This window comes from Salmo salar, chromosome ssa04 (genome assembly GCF_905237065.1).
Source record: "Salmo salar chromosome ssa04, Ssal_v3.1, whole genome shotgun sequence".
NCBI classification, from domain to species: Eukaryota; Metazoa; Chordata; class Actinopteri; order Salmoniformes; family Salmonidae; genus Salmo; species Salmo salar.
Window position 1 is genome coordinate 48123401 of NC_059445.1, and position 20968 is coordinate 48144368.

The 20968-nt window shown below is 42.0% G+C and overlaps 1 protein-coding gene across 3 annotated transcripts; it reads left to right on the forward strand.

Annotated features, from left to right (window-relative positions):
* Nucleotides 1-3744: 3744 nt before the first annotated feature.
* LOC106603302 (zinc finger MYM-type protein 3) lies at nucleotides 3745-20656 on the forward strand. 3 transcript variants are annotated; one of them, XM_014196810.2, is made up of 25 exons: nucleotides 3745-3842; nucleotides 4451-5327; nucleotides 5614-5684; nucleotides 5767-5827; nucleotides 5944-6328; nucleotides 6478-6658; nucleotides 7508-7720; nucleotides 7814-7964; nucleotides 8057-8169; nucleotides 8793-8879; nucleotides 9029-9179; nucleotides 9313-9485; nucleotides 9777-9951; nucleotides 10151-10200; nucleotides 10398-10554; nucleotides 10756-10871; nucleotides 11815-11986; nucleotides 12074-12223; nucleotides 12364-12464; nucleotides 13891-14038; nucleotides 14213-14352; nucleotides 14534-14639; nucleotides 14735-14992; nucleotides 16672-16786; nucleotides 18007-20656. In XM_014196810.2, exons 2-25 carry the CDS (start codon nucleotides 4460-4462, stop codon nucleotides 18191-18193), a joined length of 4329 nt encoding a protein of 1442 aa, XP_014052285.1. In that variant the 5' UTR covers nucleotides 3745-3842; nucleotides 4451-4459; the 3' UTR covers nucleotides 18194-20656. The 3 variants fall into 3 exon arrangements, with proteins under 3 accessions (XP_014052285.1, XP_014052287.1, XP_045572988.1); XM_014196812.2 differs by having other exon boundaries at nucleotides 11815-11962; XM_045717032.1 differs by lacking the exon at nucleotides 3745-3842 and adding an exon at nucleotides 4179-4292.
* The last annotated feature ends 312 nt before the right edge of the window (nucleotides 20657-20968 follow it).

A 20968-nucleotide genomic window follows, 5' to 3' on the forward strand; every position in this document is an offset into this window, starting at 1 on the left:
GAGTGTCTGTCTTAGACATGAAATATGTTTATTTGAATGAATGAGTTGTTTTGCAAATAGGCCAAGTGAATGAACAGAACAGCCAGGATGGATTTGAACCACTCCAGGTCATAGGTCAGAGATAGGAAACACTGTTCCTGGAGTTCTGCAGGATTTTGTTCCACCTAGGCACCACACTTGACCAACTGAGCTAATTGATCTGTTCAATAAATTCAACAACTGGTCTTCCAGGTCAGTTAAATAAAAAACATGAAATGCCTACCCCTGTAGTAGGCTATGCTTAAATAGAGCAAGAGGTGTCAAACTCATTCCATGGAGGGCCTCCTGTCTGCAGGTTTTAGTTTTTTTTAATAAGGGAGGAGCGAAAACCTGCAGACACTAGGCCCTCCATGGAATGAGTCTGACACCCTTGACCAGGGTGCACATTTTTTGAGAAAGCTGTAGCTTGGGGATGTCCCTCTGGGGTTACTCGCCACCCCTGTTGTTGATTTAACCTTGGTGGAAAATAGCAAAATGTTTGGTCAGAAATCAGTGATATAGGTGAACTGGTTGAAAATTAGAAGCTTTTATGTTTCCTTAACAGTTTTTACAGATGGTTCCAAGGATCCTGATAGTGGGAGACATGGGAGCAGGAGTTTATGTTCCTGAGTTTGATCTGCAGAAATACTGTAGAAGACTTAACATATGGCCTGTCTGCATACTCTTTTGAACTGTTGGCAATGGTAATTGCTCTCCAGTGGGTGGAGGAAGCTCAACCTATTAGAATTGTATTATGCTCAGATTCTTTGTCTGTACTGTGTAGTTTATCCTCTGGTAACTCTAATCGTAGTGATCTACTATTGGAGGTATTAGGTCTATTATGGAGAATTGAGAGACTGGGTGTGGCAGTGCGTTTCTGCTGTAGATATGTATAGAGGACTCAAATAGGATATAACCTGTTTTAGCAGTTGCCATTGAAGGCTTCCCCCATTTTAAAGTAGTCAACTGGGTGGGGATTCCTGTTGGTTGGGAGCAACAACCAATGATCAGAGCAGTGTTCTCTTCTTCAAATTGGGATCTATGGTTTGTAAATGGCTTTAACGCCATCTAGTGTCCACAATATATAAATCACAAGATTTGGTTCAGGACTCAAACAGGGATACGGTTCCAATCGTTTTTCCACCATTCATTTTTCCCATAGGGTATTTTAGAAACACTTAAAATAAGGGTTGTGTTTCGTGTAGGCTTACCCTGGCGTGACATTTTGATAACCATGTAAATCTCTCTTGGACAAGGTGACTTACTAATATTTGCGGGCAAATCTATTGATAGCTCACCTTGTCCTAGAGGGATTAACACAGTTATCAAAACATCACGCCAGGTTAAGCCTACACGAAACACAGACCTTATTTTAAGTGTCCTTATTTTAAGTGTTTCTAAAATCCCCTATGTTTGACCTCTAGGTTTTTATAGTTATTATGACTCATACTGTGGTACTCTATATAAGCCTTACACTTTTCAAAGACAGAAGAAGAAAGGACTACTATGAAGATCTCATCAATGGTCCTGCCCATGCTATTGCAGATGCCATAATTGCATGGATTGAAAGATGAGACCCCTTTCCATTGCTATGGCTTCTGTTGGGTCCCAGCCCATTCAGGTGTGGGAGGGAATTAAATTGTAGACCAAGTAGCCAAAAGGGCTTTAAAGGCCCAATGCAGCTGTTTTATAGCAATATCAAGTAATTTCTGGGTAACAATTAAGTACCTTACTGTAAGAGTTTTCCATTAAAATCATCTAAAAGAAACAAAAGCAAGAATTTTGCTAGGACTGTCTGGGAGTGGTCTGAGTGGGGAAACTAGCTTTAATTGCCAGAGAGGTTTAGAACTTTCTTTGTTATTGGTCTATTAACTTATTTACCTCCTGGTGATGTCACCAAGCAAGCTGAAACTCCACCCATGTGAAGCGTAGATTGTATTTTCAATCAGGAAATAACACGGATCAAATGTTTTCACTCTTTTACAGTGTTCATTTCATCAGCTGTTGTTCAATATGATACAAAAAAACCTATAAAAACAACATTTTGACTGCACTGGGCCTTTAAACGAGGTATAGACCTAATTTATATGTTTTGCTTCATTGGGTAGCCTGCATCTACACAGGCAGCCCAATTCAGAATTTTTTTCCACTAATTTGTCTTTTGACCGATCACGTCAGATCTTTTTCAGAGCTAATCTGATTGGTCAAAAGACCAATTAGTGGAAAAAAATATCAGAATTGGGCTGCCTGTTTAAAAGCAGCCAGTCATTGCTAGGAAGGGGATATTTGCTCAGATGCGCCTGGGACAGTGGGCAAGTCCGTTATGCATGGCCCGGTGCCCCGTTTAGGCGGAGTTTGCACATTTTAGACCATTCCATTGGTCCTTAAGTGAAATCTCCACCAACCCGGGGCACAAAACGAACTCGCCCATTGTTTACTGAACAAAAATATAAACGCAACATGCAACAATTTCAATGTTTTTAATGACTTACCGTTCAAATAAGGAAATCAGTCAATTGAGAGAAATTCATTAGGCCCTAATTTATGGATTTCACATGACTGGTCAGGGGCACAGCCATGGGTGGGCCTAGGAGGGCATTTCCCCACACAAGGGCTTTATTACTGACAGAAATACTCCTCAGTTTCATCAGCTGTCCGGGTGGCTGGTCTCAGACGATGCCCCAGGTGAAGAAGCCGGATGTGGAGGTCCTTGGTTGGCGTGGTCTGCGGTTGTGAGGCCGGTTGTACGTACTGCCAAATTCTCTAAAACAACATTGGAGATGGCTTATTATGAAGAAACAAACATAAAATTCTCTGGCAACAGCTCTGGTGGACATTCCTGCAGTCAGCATGCCAATTGCACGCTCCCTCAAAACTTGAGACATCTGTGGCATTGTGTTGTGTGACAAAACTGCACATTTTAGAGTGTCCTTTGATTGTCCATGATCATATTGTAATGATCATGCTGTTTAATCAGCTTCTTGATATGCCACACCTGCCAGGTGGATGGATTATTTTGGCAAAGAAGAAATGCTTACTAACGGGGATGTAAGCAAATTTGTGCAAAACATTTCAGAGAAATACGCTTTTTGTGTGTTTGGAAATTTCTGGGATCTTTAATTCCAGCTCATGAAACATGGGAGTTTATATACATGTTGAGTTTATATTTTTGTTCAGTGTACATTGAACTTGTGGTCCAGTGGAGGCTGCTGAGGGGAGGATGGTTCATAATAATGTCTGGGACGGCGCTAATGGAATGGCATCAAACACATGGAAACAATGTGTTTGATGTATTTGATACCATTCCACTTACTCTGCTCCAGCCGTTACCATGAGCCCGTTCTCCCCAATTAAGGTGCCACCAACCTCCTGTGATCTGGTTGGCAAGCATGTAAATGGTTTGTGTCTGGAGTGCATGGTCAATGAAATGATGAAGCATGTGCTGTTGTATTGTAAGTACGTGGAAGAAAGACAAAGATTGATAAGGGTCATTGAGGTTGGACGGAGGGGTTGGAAGGGATTTGGGTGATGGGGGAGGGTTTGTTAGAAGTTAGTAGGGCTCTTTATTATTTTCTTAGTAGTACAGGATTAGGTATTATTTCATTTTAATGTATGTTTACTTTTATTCTAAAGGCTGTAACCTGTGATTGACCACACACTTCCAGTACAGTAGGTGGCGGCATGCACCTCTAACGTTTGTTTTCAGGCCGCCATAGTAGAAGAAGTTGTAGCTTGAAACTAGCCAATAAGGCACGCACGCTAGACCGCAGTTTGGTGGCGCTTGCATGCATCATTTTAGCTACAGTAACATTTAATATTTTCAGGTAAATTCATCATATATTGTTGAAGTCTATAATTATTTGTTTAACCATTATTAGTATATTGTAATACAGTTACTATATTGTAATTAGCCAGCTAGTGAATTAGTTTGACGGCTAGATTGCGTAAGGAAACGTTAGCTTCGTAACGTTAGCAGATAGCCTATTATAAGCTAGCTAACTTTAGCCAGTACCGGTCTCTTTGCAGAGTCATAAACATACGCCTCCCTTGCGAGTAACAAGCTATGTCTACTGTATTGCTAGTATTGAGATGCATTATGTGTAGCAAATAATGGGCTAACATGTAGCTAGATAGATTTCCAGGTAGCCAGCTTGCTAACTAGCATTCTAAATTACAGAAATGGAGACGCCGCCAGGTGAGGCGCGCCAAAAGGCAGCAACATTGATATGGGTGGAACTAGCTAGTAGTGAACTTTAGTTAGCAAATGTACTTAGGTAAGTAGATGCATTCATTGGTGGGACCTCATTGTCAAGAATAGAGGAGCCACAATAAACTACTTATGGCTGTAATTTTATCCAGCGACCACCACATTTGATTGACATGACATCTGAAACTGAAATCAAACCATTGTGTTTTTGTTTTCTTTATGTAGGTGCAGAGTATGGAACCCTCAGAGCATCCAGAAACCTCTGGCTCTTTTCAGATGGCCAATGAGAATGTGCACCTAGACCTTCTATCCACACAGACTGATATGAACCTGTTTTCTGGGCACACCAATATGGGCCTGCTGCCTGCTCAGACTGATGTAGACCTACTGTCTACACAGAGTGATATGGACCTACAGACTGATATGGATGTGACCTACTCAAGCTCACAGGGAACAGAGGGACAAAGTGGGCAGCAGCAGAACCTTGATGAGCTGACAACCTTTCTCACCCAATCTGAAAGAGAGAGGCAGAAAACTCAGGACAGCCTGAGCATCCTGGGGGACCCAGACTCATTGGAACTGTCCAAAGCCCAGGTGGAGGAGTTTTACAGTCGCACAGTCCTTCCCGGGCCCTCAGACCTTCCCGGGCCCTCAGACCTTCCCGGGCCCTCAGACCTTCCCGAACTTTCAGGCCCAGCTACAGGCCTCAGTCAGGATGAGTGGAGCGGGCAGGGCCACACAGAAGCCTGGCCAGAAATGGGCGCTGAGCCAGGGACAGACAGGCTGGAGGTCACAGAGGGAACTCAGACTGTAACTGGGACACCGATGCCGGAGACGGGAGAGGAGCGAATGGACATAGTACTGGAAGATCCCTCTGCACCTTCTCAAGATGACGTTGATCCAAATATGCCTTCTATAGTCAGTGTAGAGGGTTCACACTCTGAGGATGGTCCAGGCAAAGAGGAAGCCTTGTCATTCTTTGGATTGGTGCCAAAGGTAGAAGACACAGGCACAGCAGAGAAAAAGAATGAGAGAGAACAACCAGTGAGGGGCAGTATGTCCCCACTATCATCCTGGGCCCAGCCATTGACACCAGGTGAAGGTATGTGTACTAGTAAGGAACATTTGTTTGTAAGATCTTTCTCCTTCCTAGTACTTTATTATTATTACTTTATTACTCTTGTCTCAATGTCACACATAGAAGTCACAGTGCCACAGAAATAGTTGGAGAATTATAAAGTGAAATGTAAAACTTAATTTAGGTTACATTACATGTTTTTGAGAAATAATTTGCAATCACTTCTTCAAATAGCCATCACAGTTCACATACAGCTTGCATATCTATGTCATGAACAGCCTTTAGTTACTGATGATTGTGTTTGTTTCAGCTGAGGAACAACCTGAAACTGAGGTCGCCATTGAAGATCCAAAAGTTTCTCAAAGTGGTCAAAATACTACGGTACAAAAACTACTTCCCATTCATTGCAGACATTTTCTTTAAAAGTAAGTGAATTAACCTTATTTACTCTGATTTATTGTAGGGGAGAAAGAGAGGCCGTCCTCGTCGTGGAGAAGTGAGGAAAAACATTACGTCTGATGGAGGTTAAACATCACTACTTCACAAGCTGCTTATGTTTAGTCTCAATAACTCATTATGTATGACTATTTGTCTATTTATGATTATCATGTTTCCCTAAATGCATTGTCTCCTGCTGCAGACCAGCTAACAGACAGCGACTCTGACGATACAACTGACGATCCGAGGGACACAGACTTTGACCCTGCACGGTCAGGCCTCCGACGCTCTACCAGGGCCTCCCAAAGGAGCCACAACACCCTGTCCCCCCGGCTCATTGCTCCCAAGCCGTCTGGCCCTGCCTCTACCCCTGGGTACACCCAAAGGTCTGGAGGACCCCCTCCACCCCGACTGCCACCCCCTCGCCAGCCTACCAGAGTCCTCTGTGCCAACTGCAGTGGAATGCTGCAGAGTGGACAGACAGCCTACCAGCGCAGGGGTCAGCCTCAGCTCTTCTGCAGCTCCACCTGCCTTAACTCCTTTGGCAAGAAAGCTCCCAAGAAAAAGCCCTGTGCTTTTTGTAAAAGGTAAGCTTCTCAGTAGATATTCAGTGAATGTATTTTTAGCTTCTCTTTCCAGTAAGTACAGTGGGTCCATAACCAATTCCTCATGATTCACAGTAAAGTAAGTGTAAACCTTGTACATTGTTTTGATCTCAACAAAATTTATCTTTTAGGGACATGGGGAATAGTAAGGACACCATGCTTGCACAGGTTGGCCAGTCACAATCCTTCCAAGAATTCTGCAACAACACTTGTCTTTCCCTGTTTGAGGCCCGGCTGGAGAAGGGTCTGAAACAGCCCCTCAAACCAAGTACCCCTGGCCAAAGATGCAGTGTGTGCAACCACATGCGTGAGGTACCAAAGCTTTGACCATAACATTTTGAATGATCTGCTCCCAGCCGATTTGGCTTCATGTTGAACACATTCATGGCAGGGAGTCTCAGTAGGAGGGAACTCCAGTAGACAGTAGGATAATGATTTAACACAGGATGACTACACTTCCACAATGCCTTTGATTTGAAAATGCAGTAGGCTTTTTTTGTGTGTACATTATATTGAAGCTATTCTAAAGACTGCAGCTTCTACTCTTGCAACAATTTATCGAAAAGCTGGCATCAGCCTTACCTATTCTGGTTTGTTTCCCCCCCACCATCTGTTAGTCATTTGTAAATTAGTACAATAAAATGTATTCAAAATAAGTAAGCACTTTTTAATGCCAAGCGCTGCAAAACCACACAATGATGTGATTATGGTATACATTCTTTAAAGTTGCCTTTTGTGTTAGAAATACTGGTTAGAGATCTGATCTGCACGCTTCAATCCGAGCTCAGTCTATCTAGGGCGGGCCACCAACCACCTGTGTTGATGTGAAGTATTTGTCAAAATATGGGCTTTTCCCAGAAGTGACAATAAAGAATACCTAAACACATTTCACTGTCTTAGTGTTGATAATTTCTTAATTGAAAACCAACTTGTATGTTTCTAACTAGATGTATTGCATGCTGTGATTTATAGAGGAGGGAATTCTGTAATTTGTGCTGCTGTGGGTCTTCGTATGCTATGAGCATGCACCAGAATAAATCATAGCCAGCTACAAGATTTTGGTGGGCTGATTTTAAACACCAAGGGAAGTGATATTTTAAGTTAGATTTGATTGAAATGATCTCTGAGCCTGTCCTACATTTCTTCCCTCTCCTGCCTCAGATCAACCATGAGGTAACCATGGGCAATGTGATTCACCTCATGTGCAGTGATGCCTGTTTCAACCGTTTCCGGGCCACCAAGGGCCTGAAGACCAGCTGCTGTGACGCCTGTGGCACCTACATCAACACCTTCACCTCCCGGCCCGAGTACCTACTGCATGAGGGCCAACAGAGGAGGTTCTGTAACTCCTCCTGTCTCAGACTCTATAAGATGGTGGGTGAAGGAATGTACTATAGGCATATTTCTACCTGAAAATGATATGGTGTTGATCTCAATGGCTGCTGTGTGTTGTCTTTTTGATTTCAGAAAAACACTAAGGTGCTCTCGTGCCAGTGGTGTAGGACTCTGTGTAAGATCTTTGACATGCTGTCTAAAGTGGATCAGTATGGCAAGACCAAACACTTCTGTTCTTTGTGCTGTATCGCTTCACATAAAGTGAAAACTTCTGGGGACACAGGTACATTCTACTCTCCTTGGCTTGTTTACACAATCTGAATGGTGTGATGTCTGACTGAATTAGTCTTCATTATTACTAATCTTCTTTTCCAGTTCCCAGTGAAGCTTGCTGTTTCTGCAAAAGAAGCCCCTCTGAACCGTACTACTGTAAAGCAAATGAGACCATTTACGTCTTCTGTAGCCCTAGCTGTTGGAGCACATTTCAGGTAGGATAGCCCCATACCCTGAATAGAGTTGAGACAAAATAAGTCTACATTTGCATCATCCAATGTTTAGTTATGTCTACTCTAAGTATGTTTTTTGCATTAAAACATGTCTGCCAGATGCTTATACAACATTTTGTTATTTTATGTGGATTTGTTTTAAACGTACATTTTTATGCCTCAGTTGTTCAATAAAAAAAAATCATTCAAAGGAGATTTTTGGTGAAGGATTCTGAAAGTGATTAAAAAAGGAACGGCTAATATTTACAGTGTGATGTACAGGCTTGGCCGTAGGTGCCTGTAAACAGAAAAATGCTAGTTAAAATGCACACCAAGCGCCTGCAGTGGGGAGCTCCGCCTCACTTCTGGAGCCCATTAAAATAAAAGCTCATCTTAAAGCGCTTTCATGTGGAGAGGGTCACCTTTTGAAAGCTTTCACCTTTATTCTACCTAAAAACCTATGAATTAGGGCTTGTTTTGTTCTTGCAAAACCTCTGAGAGATTCTTGAGTCTGTCTTTGATACTAGTCCTGTGATGTTGTTTTGTTTGCCTTGGCTAAAATGCTTTGCTGCTCATTTTCTTGTTTAATCCCCAATTTAACAAATATGCTCACTGCTTCTTCACAGCGCAACAGTCCCAATGGAGACCTCTACTTCAACTGTGTCTCCTGTCATAACATGTTCAATGGGAAACCAGAAATCTTAGATTGGCAGGTAATTCCTTGTACATACGTGTTTTTATTAATTTACTAGTCTCAACATTGTGGCAAAAATGTGTCTTACAGCTGGTTTAGTGAACACTTATTTTATCAAGACTACTCAAATAAAAAGTACATGCACCATTCTATTTCATCTGCTTTCAGGACTCAATATATCAGTTTTGCTGTAAGGAGTGCTGTGAGGACTACAAGCGCCTGAATGGTGTGGTTTCTGTGTGTGAGCACTGCAAGCAAGAGAAACCTCTGCATGAGAAGATGAAGTTCTCTGGGGTGGAGAAGTCATTCTGCAGTGACGGTTAGGATAATGCATGCGTTTCTGTGTGCATTTGTAGATTTAATAGATTGTTGGTTTACATGGAAACACTTTCCTATGTGTCTAGGCAGAGACTTATAAGTGTTTTGTCTCTTTATTTTATTTTTTTACCAAGGTTGCATACTACTATACAAGCAAGACTTTGCTAAACAACTGGGCCTGTGCTGTATAACTTGTACATACTGTTCTCAGACCTGCTCACGGGCGGTCACAGAGGAACGGGATGGCAACACGTGGGACTTCTGCAGCGAAGATTGTAAAAGCAAATACTTCCTGTGGTCCCTGAAAGTATGTCTAATCAATCACAATGCCATATAACCGGCCCTGATAAGTTGTAGATGCCTGCTTGTACACGGGCTGCGTTCAGTTCACTCTGTCACTGTACATAGTACATTTGTATGTGGTATTCTAGACTTGATTTTGGAATGCAAACTGGCAGAATATGTTCATGCATGGGGGAAAAATGAATCAGAAGAATATGCATGATATGCGATGAAATTGTGTGAGCAGTGTCCTCTTTTAACATGCTACAGTGTGTGCTGTATGTATGGGTGTTCTGAGCCGTGTCTGTTCTCCTAGGAAGCAAAGTGCCATGCCTGCAAGCGTCAAGGGCAGCTCCTGGAGACCATCCACTGGAGGGGAGAGATCAAACACTACTGTGATGAGCCGTGCCTCCTGCTCTTCTACAGCCAACAGAACCAGCCCAACCTAGACACCAAGCAGGGCCCTGAGAGCCTGCTCAACAGTGCTACATGTACACAAACGCATGCACACGCAACACGCACACTATTTTTCATAAACCCAATCCATACATGGGAATGATTTTTATAAGTACACTTTGTAATTGTTTGGTGTTACGAAGTTACAGTGAATGCCTTTGTGAAATTGTAAACATGTGTTCGTCTCTCTCAGTAATTGGCTATTAAAATTCTATATGTTTACTGGGTTTACAGGTAATTCCCCAGATTCTACGCCTCCCCCTGCTGCTACAAAGACAAGTGAAGTAAGTGTGCTTTTTGACTCGATGCTCCAAAAGGTGGTGGGGGGGAAATGCCACCAAAAGAGAACTAAATGCATTTAATCATGGCTTTCACCACCCCACATTTATTGTGCTTGAAAAAAAACTTAGCTTAATTTCAGTCAAATCTGAGCGACCGTCCCTATTCTGATAAAAAAATATATATATGTTTGTTATTTTAGGCCACAGGAAGAGTATTGACAAGAACTGTAGCCAAGTCTGCTTCTCCCGTCACTCCACCTATCTCCCAAAGGAACAAATCCTCCATGTGTAAACCCATGATGACTACTACCGGTGTCACATGTAAACCTGAGATGAAGTCCCAGAGTTCCCAGACAGGTAATGGTTAACAAAAACCCATGTCTCTCTATGGGACTCACTGATTTAGTCTTATACTGTATTTAATATTATACTATTTATACAAAATATCCCTATTTGTATAGTAAGAGCTTTTTTTGTTAAATCAGGCCTACAACAATTATAATTAGCAATGGCAAAAACACAGCTTCATGGTTTTCATAAATTGTCTGTCTGTTTCAGATGATTTCTTGCAGTCTCCACCTGCGATGTTGCCAGTCCCTGTGCCTGTGTTTGTTCCTGTGCCTTTGAATATGTACTGTCAATACACTCCCATGACAATGGCCCTGCCTCTGCCGGTGAGTTGGTTTTGTCTAGGTCCTGTTGAGTATTGTGCAAAATTGACTCTAGGGTTATCGTCATTCATTTAGAGTCTAGACAAGAGTAACTCTTAGTATCCACCCAAATTTGTTCGATATGGATGCCTGCACACTAGTGCTGAGCGATTTTGAGGTCGGTTCAGTTTCTTTTTGATTATTAACAAATAATCACAGGTTTCAATTATTATATTTTTAAAAACATTAAATGCATTATGCATTATGTGTGTTGAATGCTGGGCAGTCACTACCAATTATGGTAGTGACTGCCCATTACTGAGTATCACTTATTAACAATTTATTCACATTACTTTAATAAAATGTTTCAGTTGTGTATATTACAATTGTTTTATTTGATGACTTTATTTTTATATCTCATCTCTGTAGAGCTGCTGCCTATGCTGTCTGACAAAATCACTATTTAAGTAGTTCAAAGTAATTGACTTTTATGACTGCTGAATACCAACTATCAATCACTTAGATAATGTATGTTCACGTTGAGATACTTCGTGAAGCAACTGCTCTCGGTCGCCCATTCTTCTCTCTTTTATGTAGCAGGCGTAAAAGAGAAACAGACCGGCCAAGTAGGCGCATAATGGATTATGGTCAATGTAGTTAATTACAACGTTTTCTGCTCTAAACTATGTAGAATATTAGCCTGTTGGAAACTACAACTCCCTACTGCATCGCACAGTTTGGGCTTGGATCTGATTTATCTCTAGAGGAACTGTGAACTGAGCTCACACAAAAAAAAAAAAACTAAATGGAATTCTAATAATTTAATTGAGTCGGTCAATTAGTTGTTTAAAAACCGAAAAAATAAATGCAATTCCGATTAATCGCTCAGCACTACTGCAATAGTGTATAGTTCTCTAGAGTGACTGCCCTATTTGTTTGCTTATTGTTTTGCTCCTTATTCTCTTAGCTCCCAGTCCCCATGTTCCTACCTGTCACACTGGATCATATCGATAAGCTTGTGGAATATATAAAAGAGCTGAAACTCCAGATCCCGTCTGATCCACTGGAGGCTGACATTCTGGCCATGGCAGACATGATAGCAGAGGAGAATAAAGGCAAGGGCTCCTCTGATCTGTCTGGTAATGCTCCTGCACTTACTCTTCTTAGTCAACTCGCTATTGCTGTTCTATATAGAATCGTAACTTTATGATTGTGTTTATCTGTAGATCTGGACAGTGATCAGAAAGCAGGCCCATTGCTGAAGGACTACAGCTTATTTGAGTCTTCATCCCAAGATGACATCCTCTCCATGGCCGTCGATATGGATGATGTACTGACTGAGCCAGGTCAAGACCCAGTAGATGAGCTCACCAAAGGCAGGTTAAACCTTCATGATATGAAAGGTGTAATTTGCTTTGCAGTCTGCGATGTGTAAACTTTCACTGTAATTTCACACATACTCTCAACAACGGGATGTCTGAGATATATATTTTGTCATTTAATTTGTGCTCTTTAGCTTCCCTGGACCTGAACCCAAATGTTGATTTTCTCTTTGACTGTGGGATGCCGCCTCATGCTACTTCACCAGAGCAGAGCTCCAACGTCGCTGTTCAGAAGGTATAATAAACACAGCCTGTCCCATGATTATCCTCTCCCTAATTGACAAACCTTTAGTTTTGGCAGTCTTTTATTAGACCTAACTTTGACTGTAATTTTGTATTGCATTAAATAGTGTCAGAAAAGAGTTGATTCTCGACTTATGTGAGAGAGACAGAGGAATCACATGGTATGCTGGAAATCTGAAAATAGCTGGCACAAACATGACAAATGACTTGGTGTCAGACTTACCGGAGACCAGTGGTCATGTTCTACGTTCTTAGACAGGTGCAACAGGGTCCCAAAGGTGAAATGGTTGTTGAAAAGTAAATCTATCCCTGGCGACAAGCAGGCAGGCATGATCCCAAACACGCGGCTCATGTAACAGTCACCAAACCTGCAAGATAGACTGCTTACCAATGGACAGTCTTTGGAAATTTTCAAAGAGTATTTGACATATTTACTGAGAAATGTTGACTTACTGTTTCTTGAGTTTTGGTGGTCTCTTGGACCAGACAACGTCTTAATAATCGTTGCAAATATTGAAGAATATATTAGGTACAGTTTATTGGGGACACCACCCCATTCATGAAAATGGTTCGCTCCTACAGATTGTGAGTCACGTGGCCGTGGCTTAATAAATAAAGCAGGCATTGAGGCATTCAGTTAGTGTTCGATTGAAAACGAGTGACCAAAGCGGCTTTGTGCGTGGTATGATCGTCGGTGCCAGTCGTGCAGGTTTTAGTGTCTCAGAAAAGGCCAGCCTCCTGAGCTTTTCACGCGACAAACAAAAAACATCCAGTCAGCGGCGGTCCTGTGGTCAAAAACAGCTTGGTGATGAGAGGTGTCGAAGGAGAATGGCTAGAATCGTGTAAGCTAACAGGTGGGCCACAAACAGGCAAATAACGGTGCAGTACAACAGTGGTGTGCAGAACGGAATCTCGGAACGCACAACTCGTCAATCCTTGTCATGGATGGGCTATTGCAACAGATGACCACACAGGGTTCCACTCCTATCAGCTAAAAACAAGACGCGTCGGCTGCAGTGGGCACATGAGTGGAAAAAAAATGTCAGGTCAGACCAATCTCGTTTCCTGTTGTTGTCATGCTGATGGCAGTCAGGATTTGGCGTAAGCAGCATGACACCGCAGGATGGGGCCCATGGACTCAACAGTACAGGCTGGTTGTGTTATGGTGTGAGGAATGTTTTCCTGGCACATGTTAGGTCTCTTGATACCAATTGAGCAACGTTTCCATGCCCCGAAGAATTCAGACTGTTATGGAGGCAAAGGGGTGTCCGACCCGATACTAAATGAGTGTACCTAATAAACTGGACGCTGAATGTATGTAATAATGCACTCCGAAGAAAATATAAATAACTAACTACAGTAATTATCCCTTAACAGGTCATAGCACTGTGATGTCTAATATAGGCTTTGTGTCACAGGGTCCCAAGCGTCAGGCTATGCCAGAGACGACCTTACATGATCCCCTGGACAGTCAGCCTCTTGGTGCTGGCTTGAACAGCTCCCTTGGGGTCAAAGCCTGGAAGTCATGGTCCCAAAGCAAGCACTCAGACGCTGATGACAGAAAACGTAAGACGTTTCAGCTGTAGTCTGAAAGCTGAGTTAATAGATACCTCTTAACTGGTTTGATAGCTCTTTGATGGCTCTGCTGTGAGTTTGATTGATCTCCAATGAATAAAACGGGCGGTAACGTTTCAATGTAATCCTGACGAAAGCACCTTTTTAAATGTTTCTCCTATACAGAGAAACCATTAGACCTTCTGTTGTGTAGTCCTGAGGAACTGAACCATGGCTTGTCACAGTTTGTCCAAGACACTGTTCATCCCAGAGGACCGTGCTACAAGCCTGACAGCATATTTTACCTATGTCTTGGTATTCAACAGGTCAGTCCCAATGTTTCAGTCAGGTAGTTCATCTATGCAACTTGTCTAAAAATACCCTTATTCAAATCTTAAGTAATACATTTTTTTAGAAAAGGTGATTGTTTGTTTAGCAATGTCAATTTTGTTTATACATTGTGTTCAACCAACACATTTGTTCACAATTGTCTTGTCTATTTTCCAGTATCTCCTCGAAAACAGCCGGATGGTGAATATATTCACAGACCAGTTATATGTCACCTTTGCCCAGGAGCTGAATAAGATTGTCAACAAATGGCTGCCATCTAACGGTGGGTTCATAATAACGTTTCTAGTTATTTTTCACACATTGTGTATGTGTTTGTATTTGGGGTGTATGTAATGTATTTGTGTGTTTGGGATGCAGGTGGTCTCGTGTCTCGTGTCCTGGAGGAGCACCTGTGGGAGTGTAAACAGCTGGGTGTGTACTCACCCTTCGTCCTGCTCAACACCCTCATGTTCTTCAACACCAAGTCCTTTGGCCTGACCACCGTGGAGCAGCACCTCCAGCTCTCCTTCGCTACAGTCACACGCCAGGCCAAGAGGAGGTCTACACCACATGGCATGGTCAAGTCATTTAGTGTCTGCTACCACCCCAAATCACATCACAAGAAAACCAGCAAAGGTGAGAGAGTTTACAATTACAGTGTGGTTTCTGTGTATTATTTTGGTATAAGAAGCCTAGTGAATGAGAGGTGTCAGTATGCCTCGTAGGCCATTGAAAGATAGGCTAGTTGTCATTCCCAGTAACCGCTGAGACATCGAGTTCCTTTGGACCGTGACCCCAATCTGGGGGGGAAGCAGGTCACCCATCTTGAGTTGTGCCACCTTTCAGCTGAATTCCAATGGGCTGACCAGGGCTATGGTATGGAGGCACTGCAACTAGCTCAAATGTAATCTTTGAGTAGACAAGTATAGTTTAGAGTTATGAGGTCCAGTTGACTGGTAAGAATTTTGGCTATTTTCCAAAACATCCTCAAAGTAGTGTACATATAATTTGTATGTATTCCTGACCAATATGTGGTAGACTCATTAGCTTTTATCTGCTGAGGAATGATATGGGTTGACATTTTGTCTTAAAGTAACTCTTAGAGCCTGGGTTGTTCTTATCCTTATCACTAAAGTGTGTTTTTAAAGTGCAATTAGATGGGTAATTTCCATAGGGAGAGACCACCACTCCTCAACATGGTGCTGCTGACCCCAAAGAGCTTCCCCTGAAGCTAAATGAGTAAAAACAGTTGAACTGTTGAAACCCTCTGCATTGCATTGGCTTCCACCAATCAAATAACATGCTGCTAATGAGATGGACTGCTTGGAAGAGAACACTGCAATGTCTGTGAAATTGGCCTGGTGACAGTTGTTTATTTAAAACATATAGGCTAGCCTAGACCCACACCTCTATCCTCCTCAGTGTTTTTATGTTTACTGGCATGTTCTGACTGAAACTTAGGTTTATTTTGAACCCGACCATCATTCTCTGCATATCAATGTCACTAGCTAGATTCTCAGGGGCTTCGTAGGTCAGTTTGAAATTGATCCGTTTGGCACTACTTTTGCGGTTTTATGCTGATGGACAAAATACTAATTAAAAAAAGCTTTTAGTGACATTCTGTCACCTGTTGACAGTTGTTCTATGGGTGCTTGTCTTAAATATTACAAATATGTGAGGCAGCTGTTGATGTAGGAGAAGGATGTTGGTCTCTCCCCCCGGTTGATTCAGTCATACTGCTATTTTCAGTGTGTCTGACAGCTATTTATACCACAGAATGGAGTTCTTTTGAAGAGCTGCTCTCAGCATAGGAGGTGTACGATGGTATCTTAGAACACTGTGGTATGTGTCTTAGAACACTGTTTGCCAAGGGAAAACCAGGAAGCTTAATGTAGCTGTGGAGCAACTCAGTCGTGCAACATGATACTAGAGAATCTGACTGAATGTCTGTAACGTGTTTTAGATGTAGCTGCACAATAAATAAAGTCCATACATCAACATTGAATAAATCATGTGTATTTCTGACCTTAGGCAAATTCATGACATGACAAGTACCCTGGTCTTTTTAGGAAAGACCTTGTCCAGTGCAAAATAATATTCCTTTTATTAACCTTTTTATAAGTATGACAGTGACATAGATTTATAAAAAATGAAGTTATTTTCATCAGAAACCTCAACACTGATCCCCGTAACTGTCCGGCCATCCTCTTCATCAGTTTAACATAGCCCTAACTCTAACTGAAGCCAATTGTTAAACTAAAGGCCCAGGGGTCAGACAGTGAAGTGAGCCTGTACTCTGTTCTGTTCACACACAGAGGTCGGCTTGGGAAAGAGGAAACGGGATGAGCCTTCTGAGCTGGAGCAACAAGAGAACCGGATGAACCCTCTCAGATGCCCCGTCAAATTCTTTGAGTTCTACCTCTCCAAATGGTAAGCAATATGGACTGTCCAGGTATGCAAAGCAGGGTTTAAAATGCCAGTTAAAGGCCTTGGACTGTCCCTGGCTGTCAAAGATTTGGAATTTGTTTGATTCATTGACTACAATGTTCCCTTTAAGCTGCGGGTGGCCGCGCACCACCACCAGGACTGCCGTGCAGAAGAAATGAGATTGTGATTGAATCAACATTATATGCAACAAACCCCAAAAATCTAATTTTGCAAGATTGAGTCTGATTTTGTTGTAGGTAGAGCCGGAGCGCAAAGGAGTAAAATGATATTGCGGGTTAGCCCATGAGTGTTTTTTCAATCACCCGGGAGTGAATGCACTTTTCAGATCAGAGCTGTGTATGTGCGCATTTGTTGATATATTCTTTGCAAGTTAGCGAGTTATTAGCCCAGTTCTAGATAAGTATAGGTCAGCACAAAACGTGTAGGCATAGGCTATACTTCAAGCTGTCTTTGAAAAGCCAGTCACGTAAAAAGCTTTTGTCATAATTAGTGACAGTGTTTTATTTTGAGACAGGCTTGAATATGCAAATAAGCCAATTGTCTAATTTTCTGTATGGTAGTAATAATGAATTGTATTTTGTAAAGTGGTTTCTTGCATAATACTATGCAATTAATTTGGCCCATGGTGTTACAGACCAAGAAAAAAATATTTTAATGTCAAGCCCTTCATAATATACTCTTTTGTCTCATGCAATGTATGCCTGCATTGAAAAACCACATATAGGCTACTGTAGGCTATATCGTAGAAATCAAAAGCTATTTCCATGTGAAAATATGGGATTTGCACCATTGGTTTTGTTGGTAGGCCTACATTATGATCAAATAGCCACAATAGCCTATTGGCTATAGCCTATTGTTTAACTAGGCAAGTCAGTTAAGAACAAATTCTTATTTTCAATGACGGCCTAGGAACAGTGCCTTGTTCAGGGGCAGAACGACAGATTTTTACCTTGTCAGCTCGGGGATTCGATCTTGCAACCTTCTAGTCCAACGCTCTAACCACTAGGCTACCTGCCGCCTCAGTGTTCACTGTAAACGTGCCGGAAGTTGCACAAAATTCTCACAACATTCAAGTTTCCGCTCACAAGACCTAAAATTTGCTCGGTGCCCGTTAGAGGGAATATTGATTGGAATGAATAAATAAAACGGTACAGTTTTCTTTTTTAGATTCACATATGGTGTCTGTCTTTGTGTTCTTACAGCTCTGATGGTGTGCGGAGCAGCTGCAGTGCATTCTACCTGCAGCCAGAGGGCACATGTATGGCCGAGAGTTCTCGCTGGTACTCTGACGTCCCCATGGACAAGGGCAGGCTGGGAATTATGCTCAACAGGATCCTGGCTGTCAAGGATGTCTATGATGAGCACCCAGCACAGGAAGACATGGACTGACAGCCGCACTGATAGATTGCACAACAAGTTTATATAGTGTACATTGCTGACATGGAAGCCGCTAGCACAAGGGATGACAAGCATAACTACAATGCATTTTTGTTCCATGTTTTTTTCTATATCACCCCTACACAAATAGTTCAGTGAGCATTTCCCCCCCCATAGAATTACCATTATACACTGAGTGCACAAAACATTAGGAACACCTTCCTAATATTGAGTTGCACCCCTCCCCCAACCTATGTTCCCAGAACCGCCTCAAATTGCCTGGGCATGGACTCTACAAGGTGTCGAAAGCGTTCCACAGGGATGCTAGCCATGTTGACTCCAATGCCTCCCACAGTTGTGTCGAGTTGGCTGGATGTCTTTGGCTGGTGAACCATTCTTGACACATGGGAAACTGTTGAGTGTGAAAAACCCAGCACCGTTGCAGTTCTTGACACACTCAAACCGGTTGGCCTGGCACCTACTACCATAACCTGTTCAATGGCACTTCAAACTTTTGTCTTGCCCATGCACCACCAGAATGGCACATTGTCACAAGGCTTTCAAATCCTTCTTTAACCTGTCTCCTCCCCTTCATCTACACTGATTGAAGTGGACTTCACCTGGCCAGTCTATTTTATGGAAAGAACAGGTGTTCCTAATGTTTTGTACAGTTAGTGTATGTACAGAAACTTAATATCACTGTAGTATACCTCCGTCAGTTCAGGTAATCTATTTTGAATGCTCAAGTACTTTGGGCACTGTCAACGACAACTGGTTGAGACTTCTTGTCTGTTGTTCGTATTGAAAACTCATACATTTGTTTTTTTTTTATGAAGTGTACAGAACAGCTGTATTATAGAAGTACTTTAGTTCACAAATCCATTTAATTGATACTGCATTTCACCCCCTACGCCAGCCTCACTGGATTTTGTTTCATTCAAAAGCTTAATGTTCAGATAGTGATGATATTTACGTGTTCGTTATTTAGCAGACGCTCTTATCTAGAGTGGCTTTACAGTAGTGAGTGTATACGTTCGTCTTACTTTTTTAGTACTGGTCCCCGGTGGGAATCGAACCCACAACCCTGGTGTTGCAAGCGTCATATTCTACCAACTGAGCCACATAGGACCCTATATAAGCAATCATTTTCAACTTAAACACTTTAAATCTGTGTTTACCATGTGGCCAGTGAGGGGAGAACCATTTATTGCTACCAGATGTTCACATGTACAGTATCGAGAAGCTCATAGTAATGGCCCACTTTTTACTTCATAGGTAATGTATATACACTACATGTCCAAAAGTATGTGAATACCCCTTCAAATTAGTGTATTGGGATATTTCAGCCACACTTGTTGCTGACCGGAGTATAAAATTGAGCACACCGCCATGCAATCTCCATAGACAAACATTGACTGTAGAATGGCCTTACTGAAGAGCTCAGTGACTTTCAACATGGCACTGTCATAGGATGCCAGCTTTCCAACAAGTCAGTTCATCAAATTTATGCCCTGCTAGAGCTGCCCCGGTCAACTGTAAGTGCTGTTATAAGGAAGTGAAAACATCTAGGCGCAGCAACGATTCAGCCGCGAAGTGGTAGGCCACACAAGCTCACAGAACAGGACCACCGTGTGCTGAAGCATGTAAAAATAGTCTGTCCTCTGTTGCAACACTCCCTACCGAGTTCCAAACTGCCTCTGGAAGCAAAGTCAGCACAATAACTGTTTATCAGTAGCTTCATGAAATGGGTTTCCATGACCAAGCAGCTGCACACAAGCCTAAGATCACCATCCGCAATCCTGAGCGTCGGCTGGAGTGATGTAAAGCTTGCAGCCATTGGACTCACCATCTGGCAGTCTGATGGACAAATCTGGGTTTGTTGGATGCCTCGAGAAAGCTACCTCCCTGAATGCATAGTACTAACTGTAAACTTTGGTGGAGGAGTAAAAATGGTCTGAGGCTGTTTTTTGTGGTTCGGACTAGGCCCCTTAGTTCCAGTGAAGGGAAATCTTAATGCTACAGCATACAATGACGTTAGAGACGATTCTGTGCTTCCAACTTTGTGGCAAATGCCGACTGCGAGCCAGGCCTAATTGCCCAACATCAGTGCCCGACCTCACTAATGCTCTTGTGGCTGAATGGAAGCAAGTCCCTGCAGCAATGTTCCAAAATCTAGTGGAAAGCCTTCCCAGAAGAGTGCACATACTTTTGGACATGTAGTGTATATTGCCCCTCATTTAATCATTTTTTATTGTATCAATCATAACCATTCATTTAAACAAAATAAGCCTAACATCGTGATAGAATAGTTTTTTATTTACTTCATTTTAATCCTGCTTAGATTGTGTTGTCTTTAATTGACAAAATAGTATGTTTTAATGCATTTTCAGTCCTGAATGTCTTGAGAAAAGTTGAATATGTACTATAATGTTTATTTTCTGTCTTTTTCTAATTAAAGGATGCATATAGAATTGAGAATGTCTTGTACAAATTCTTTCATAAAAATACAATTCATTATTCATGGTTGTAAAATCAATTAAATGTGTTCTGTATCTTACAGACACATGTAAACTCTTTCTGGTATGTGGTCTGCCAAAGGATTACGCAGTGATATGAAACAGACAAGCATTTGCTTTGTCAGAATAATCAGCATATTAAGGGTTCATAAAACAACTTACCTTGAACACTTTGGAATATTATACTCTACATGGCAAATGTTTGGCTAATGGGAGAAAACCTCCAACTGTTGCTATTTTTATGCCCTAACTAATTAATGAAGCTTTGGAG